This window comes from Hippopotamus amphibius, chromosome 6 (assembly GCF_030028045.1).
Source record: "Hippopotamus amphibius kiboko isolate mHipAmp2 chromosome 6, mHipAmp2.hap2, whole genome shotgun sequence".
Classification (NCBI taxonomy): Eukaryota; Metazoa; Chordata; class Mammalia; order Artiodactyla; family Hippopotamidae; genus Hippopotamus; species Hippopotamus amphibius.
Genome location: NC_080191.1, coordinates 39,152,722 through 39,160,103, shown reverse-complemented (window position 1 = coordinate 39,160,103; position 7,382 = coordinate 39,152,722). Strand labels below are relative to the sequence as shown.

Here is a 7,382-nt window from a genome sequence, read left to right as displayed (position 1 = left end):
CTCCTAAACACTGTCAGCTCTATTTGAAAGGTATTCAAGCACAAATGTGAAACAGCTTAATCTTGTGTAAAGTATTTCCAAATGGTTCATGTAAAAAGCACATAACTCGTAATGTTTATGTAACTCTATTCACTTAGTGATCTCCTCTCATTTCATGAAGCAAGTTTGTTACAGAATAGTCTGTGCTAATCAGCTACCTAAACAAAGATTTAAGGCTGTGATTCAAAGATTTGAGAAGGCACGTCAACCTATTAGTTTTTTTTCAAATTTTTTATTTATCTTAAGTACTCAACATACATGTTTAATTAAACTGAATAAAAATTCATTTCACTAACAGATGTTATCAGATGAGAATAACAATTTGGGTACTTGTTATTTTGAAATAATTCTTGGTTATGTTTGGGTCATTCAGCTTTGTATTTCCAATGCCAAATACAGTGTCTAGAACAATGAACTCAAAAGTGAAAAAATGTTAATTTCAATTAGGTTTTTTATAAAATTCTTATTTTCCTTCAAATTGCCAAAAAAGCAGTACAGAAACCATCTTTTTCTCCACAAGCTCATTTGACCATAAAAATCATGTTCTCCAAAAGTAAAACATAGTGTAATCCTGTAATCACTGTTCATGTTCTTTGTTAACACAGTGTCTGTAAAATGGAGAGGAGGCATTGCCAGGGTTTGGAAAACACAAGATCTTCAGTGTTTTTCAATGTTTAATTTACTAGGAAGTTTCAGATTGCAGCTTTTTCTAAAGTCCTTTTAGATTAATAAAAGTTTCAAGAATTTGTAAAATTGTATTTACTTCTCAAACAAAATATATTTTGGAAGAATATTCTTGCCCCCCAAAAATCTAACTTCAAGTTAGGCGGGAATTTTTTTCCCCTATACATATTTTGGAAAATAAACACTGGTAACAAGGATAGAAGGATTTACAAAATTCAAATTATTTGAAGAAATGAGAAATTTCAGAGGCAAAGGTAGAGAATCAGAAAAGCATAAAAGAAAATGAAATGTGAAATAATCAGCAAATCTTATTCATTTATTGCTAAATTCTAAGAACAAAACATGCCAAAATGTACGAAGAAAACAGATGCTTTAGAACGTCTAACCACTGAACATAAGAGCCTCCTAGTTGGCAATTATACTTCTCTCTCTAGACCCAAGAGTTTAGTTTTAAACTTGACCCTAATTCCATGTTAGTTTTAACGTCCCTGAAGTACTCTTGTCAATCTGCATCTGATTCCTCAGAAAATAAATTAATCATTGATGAATCACTTCTTAAGACTTTGCCACTTACAATAAGTTTTACTGCCTTCCGAAACCATGGATAAAAGAAAGCATATATCAAGGGGTTCATAGCTGAATTATAATAAACAAACCACACTAAAATCTCATAAACATAAGGAGGGGTTATAAAATCCATGTAAGCGTCAATCATGGCATCAATAATGTATGGAAGCCAAGACACCAGAAATGCTGCCATTGCAATGCCCAATGTTTTAGCGGCTTTCCTCTCTCTCTTTGCTACTCTTTCCTTGTAACTCTCGGAGGAGGACTGAGCTTGGCTGGCTGTACTTTCTATCTTCCTGGCCTGATATTTAGCCACCAAAAATATCTTACCATATAGAAACACCATGGCGACAGTGGGTGTAAAGAACAGAAGAAAACAAAGTAGAACCCATTTTTGATTCAGTGGAGCCTGACAGCCTCCTACACAGGTCAGAGCAGCTACTAGGTCCTCAATCCCTTCCTCATTGACCCCCGTGTAAAAGACAGAAAAACTGTATGTGAGAGAAAAGAGCCAAGAGAGAACAATGCATATTCCTGAAACCGAGACAGTAAACCTGGTTGGGTAGGTCAGAGGATCAGTAACAGCAATATATCTATCAATAGAGATACAGCATAAATGAAATAAAGAAGCAAAACAGAAGGAAGTGTCAAAACAAGTGTGAAATTGACAGTAACTCTCCCCAAAGTACCAGCAGCTCTCCACAGACCTCACTGTGCTAAAGGGCATCACAGTCACCCCCACCAAGAAGTCCGCACAGGCCAGGGATGCGATCAGAAAGTTGGTAGGTGTGTGCAGCTGTTTGAAGTGAAGAATAGCAATAATGACCAGGAGGTTTCCAAACACAGCCAGCATGGCGCCAAAACCAAGGACTGCATACAGAACTGCCCGAGGACCTGGTGAGTAAGGAGTCTTCACACAGGATCCGTTCACATTCTCGTAGCACAGTTCCACAACTTCAGCTCGGGAGAAATTGTTCACCATTGCTTTCCTGTTTGAATGATTTCAGGTTCTCACATTCTCTGTTTCAGCAATTTAAAACAAGAAGGAGATGGCAATTTCAAAAGCTTCTGGAAAAGGAAAAATGATTTCTAGTTAAAATGAAAGCTAGTAACTTTTCTCCCATTTGGGGCAACATATTAACTATAACCTCTTGGTCTTTCCAAAAAGTATTGCTCAGTTTTTAATATATTTAGAGTGAGGACTTGTTGCAGAAAGTCATTAAAATTATAGTCCACACACTTAGTCCAATGACATATTTTATAAAACGTACTTAGCGAATCACTAGAAAATCCCTTTTTTGTTTTACTTTACCTTTTGAAATCTCGCTTGTAACCACCTGAGTTGAGAACTAATTAGGCTACCAAAGGCTGTTTTATTTACTAAGCTATCCCCCTTGAGTAGTCTTTTCAGCAGTAATGATAAACTGCACTTCATTTTTTTCCAAGAAGGAAGAAATAAATTACATCTCCTTCAAATTATACCCTCAAAAATCCCCATAGTATAGAGTGTAAAGACTGAGAAAACATTTACTCATAATAGCTTGCTAAACTTCTTTGAGGAATAGGTTTCTTCTATTGCTTATATTTTCAGAGTTTGTAGGTTTTTTATTTCTTTCTTTTTGTATTCCTTCATGGTCTGGATAGCTTGAGACAATCTGAAGAACTATTCTTACCATGTTGATTCTAGTATATAGCCAGTGTGTAATTACTTTCCCTGCTAATAGCCAGTTTTAGATGTCTAAAATCAGTAAGATTGATTAAAATAAACAATAACTCACCTAGCCCCTCACCTTCCTATCTTTAAAAAGCATTATAGTTTTAAACCTACCAGAGAGGAGAGGTATAACTGGGAATGGTCTTAGTGAAGATGGGGGTGGTTCTAGATTAGCTGCGTCTCTGGTGGGAACGGGTTGGTGCAAAGTCCTCCAAAATTAAAGCAGAGACCAAGTTGGTTTTTCCCAGCATTTGTTTTTTTGTTTGGTTTTATACAGAGGAATAGTCTTCAGACACTTTACAGAGTTCACCAAACAAGAGTGACTAATTTTTTTTTTTTTTGGCTTTAAATTTATTTATTTATTTATTGGATTTATTTATTTATTGGCTGTGTTGGGTCTTCACTGCTCCACATGGGCTTTCTCTAGTTGTGGCGAGCAGGGCTACTCTTCATTGTGGTGCTTGGGCTCCTCATTGCCGTGGCTTCTCTTGTTGCACAGCATGGTCTCTAGGCATGTGGGCTTCAGTAGTTGCAGCACATGGGCTCAATAGTTGTGGCTCACAGGCTCTAGAGCACAGGTTCAATAGCTGCGGCACATGGGCTTAGTTGCTCTGCAGCATGTGGAATCTTCCTGGGGCAGGGCTCGAACCCATGTCCCCTGCATTGGCAGGCAGATTCTTAACCACTGCGCCACCTAGGAAGTCCAACTAATTATTTTTTTTATTCCATGTAACCATGAAAAGTACAACCTTGCATCTGCATCTTCTTTGAACTAAAGCCTAGACTACTATTATTGACATTACCCCACACCATAGGCCTGGCTTCTGTTCAAAGTGCAGGTTCTTAAAAAAGGCTTGTGAACACAGGGGTCTTTTCTCTATCTATCTATACTCTCTAGTTAATCGGCTTTGTTAATCTGTGAATTTAAATGTTTGTGTATGTGCAGTATGAGCGTGTGTGTGGTGTGTGTGTATCTATGCCTGTGGTATTTTCAGGCTTTACTAGTCCAAGAATTTTAAATCAATTCATTTTTACTTTTATTTCTCAACTTCATACTTATTTAAGTCCTCACTGGTTTACAGGCATAAATCTAAGTTTCCTCCTTAGAGAGTGTCTCCCAGTTACTGCTGGGATTCCCAAGGTGGGTGCATCCATGAGCTCACAGGCCAATTTACCCAATACAAGGACCATCTGACACCTCCATATTTTCTTCTTCTCCCCCAGCTCTCTGGATGAGGTCCACCACATCTCTTGTTGTATTCTCCAGCTGGCTGAAGAAATTTCACCACGGCCACCACAGATGGTGCCCTGCCTGAGAGTCTGAGTGCCTATGTAAAGGATACTGTCTCTCCAAGCTTTAGGCTCCCCACTTCACTGGTGCTCAAGCAATACTGCTGTTGTGCAAAAGGAGAGTGACTCCTTCCTCAGCTCTTTCCACTTGGGCCTTAAATTAGCAGCCTTCAGTCTTACAGAGTGTCTCACAACTTGCCCTTCCCTACAAGTAAAGACACTTGAGGAGTGATGCGCACTAAGTGATAAGCCTAAGACCCACATCTTGGTTCATACTATTTTACACCAGTAAAAGGAGCTTTAGCTTCTCAAAGAAATGATTCATCCAAGCCATGGAATGGGGAAAGTATAGGAAGAAACTGGAACCTATTTTTATATCAGACACTTTTTTTTTTAATCTTGGAACATTTTCATAAGGACACTGTTACAGCATGAATGGGCTCCCACTGGCCAAATATGGGACAATTTGAGTGCTAAAACAAATAGAGTAAAAAAAAAGTGTATATATATATATACGTATATACATATACATATATGTATATATATGCCATTAGAAAAAACAGTAAGAAACTGTGAGGCCATGTTAATTAGAGTGAAAGAGAATGAAAGAGAAATGATGGTAGAGAGATCGATAGATACATAGATAGATAGATACATAGATAGATAGATAGATAGATAGATAGATAAAGGGCTGTTTACTACAGTAGCATACCAAGTGCCAGGTGAGACATATGAAGAGAGTGCTGGAGTTGGAGCATCATAATTGTGGAACCATGACAATAATACTGACTCAATGAGAATCATCAGTGGATGGGATGGGAGGAGAATTTGATGAGAGTCTAGAAAAACCGTTTAGCCAATGCAACAGGACGATTTTCTGCAGATATAAATGATTAATTAGGAAGAGCACAGACACAGTAATACCACCAGTCCTCCTCGGCAAGATGTCATAAACAGGCCCTTTAAACTTTTTTTGAATTTCCGCAAATGCTGGAAATTCTTAGCCAAACATCATGTTTAACAGCTCTCTGGAAAGTGTATTTTACTGTGAGGAGCAATGTAGTAGAATATTTTTCATATCTAGTATCACATTATATCCATAGACAATCCATTCTTGCCTAGCATAGACACTGAGAAACTGGAATCTGGACATGTGCCTGTGCAACAGAAGGTTCAGAAAAGAAGTGTTTGTTGGTTGGCCCTGAAACATAGAGCAGTCAGAGGCCAACACAGGAGCACGGTGCGTCCCTAAGAGGAGGGATGCCAAAGAAAATACTCTTAGTTGCCAAGTGTCAGGTCCATACTATTGCACTACATTTTTAACATTTGCTTTAAAGTCTTAATGATTCCCTAAAATCTTTTTTTAATTTCATTAATTTTAATTTTTCTCTTTTTTTGTCTATTGTTTTCTCCTTCATTTTTATCCCTCCTTTTATATATTTGTTGTTTCCCTTTTATTTTTTATTTTTCTTATTGCTATGTCATCTTTATTATTTTCTGATTTTACAACCCTTTGTGTTGAGGCCTAAAATATTCTTGGACCATGTTTGAAGCTTTAGATCACAGGAAACAAGATTTCATGTCCTTGTTGATTCAGTGCTCTTGTTAGTTATTTGATATGAATCACATATAGTTTATCACAGAGCCAGCTATCCAATTAAACTTTCTGTGATGAAAGAAACATCCTATAACCTTCACTGTCCCATATGACGGCCACTATTCACAGGTGGTTATTGAACACTCGAAATGTGGATACGTGGTGATTGAGAAACTGATCTAATTTTAATTCCTTTTAATTCTAATAAATTTAAGTTAAAATAGCCACGTGGGGCTACTTGCAACTGTATTGGGTGGATTAGGTCTATGCTAAAAGGACAAAACAAAAAAAGGCCTATCACATCACTTTGATTTCATTTCGAGAGCTGTTTCACCATATATATTTAGGTGATTTTGTCTAGCAAACCTGGACATCTTGCCCTGAAAATAGTATTGATTATTTTGTTTTGCTTTTCACAGTTTATTTTATTTGTTAATTGAATGAGCACCTATGATTAAGGCAGAATATAGTGGGGCAGTTAACAACACAGACCTCAGCTTTAGAAAAACTCTGACTCAAATAGTAGTATTTAATTATTCAGAACTTCAATTTTTAAAAATTTCGAAATCGTAAATGTGCCATGGGGAGAAATATTTGGCTCTCATTTTTTCACATATTTGTGTCTGCTTGGGAATCTTAAAGCTCTCTTTCTAGGGCTGCAGTTACACTATGATAAACCATTGGGTATTATCTAGCAATTCTCTGAGGCTACATTATTGTTTCCAATCTTTTTCCCTGCCTGGTCTTAATACTGGATAATTTCTCATCATCTATCACCAACTTCACTACTCTTTTCTCTGTAACTTTGCTTTGGCTAAACCCACCTAACAATCTTTCATTTCAAATACTATATTTTTGTCAGTTCTAGAATTTTCCTTTGGTGTTTCATTGCGTTCAGTTCTCTGCTGAGATTTCCCATGTTTCATTTATGGGGAGCATATTTTGTTGTACTTCACTGAGGGTAGTTATAACAACTGCTTTGACCTCCTATCCCCTTGTTCATGTTTGTCATCTCAAGGTTGGTCTCAGTTGATTTTCTTCCTTCTTGGGAATGTGTCCCACTTTCCTAGTTGTTTGTATATTAGGTAATTTTGGACTGTCTTCTAGACATGTTGAATATTAAGTTTTGGAGACTCTCCTCAAAAGTTCAGAAATAGCAGAAGTATCATTAAAGCAACCACAAATCATGAAAGTAGTGATTAATAAAAGCGTATTGTGCCCACACCAAAAGACAGTTTGTGAGACAGGAGCACGCAAACCAAAACTTGGGTTACGGCTCAGGAGTATATTGTTTCAAAACAGCTTATCTATCGAGAAGGCAGTGACTTTATTCCTCACAGTGACTGGTTATAGTTAGAAATTTCTTAAATGATGGGGAGTTGGTTAGTGGTTACCTCATATCAATTTTGGAAATAGTTCCAGTTTTGCTTGGTTGTGATTTCCTAGAGGCATAAGGAAGAAAGACCCAGGTCAAGTTAGTCTTGCAAAATG

At 37.2% G+C, this 7,382-nt stretch overlaps 1 protein-coding gene across 1 annotated transcript; it reads right to left on the bottom strand.

Annotated features, from left to right (window-relative positions):
* Positions 1 to 1,225: 1,225 nt before the first annotated feature.
* TAAR9 (trace amine associated receptor 9) lies at positions 1,226 to 2,272 on the bottom strand. The gene has a single exon (XM_057739808.1). The coding sequence runs from the start codon at positions 2,270 to 2,272 to the stop codon at positions 1,226 to 1,228; it is 1,047 nt and encodes a 348-aa protein (XP_057595791.1).
* Positions 2,273 to 7,382: the final 5,110 nt, after the last annotated feature.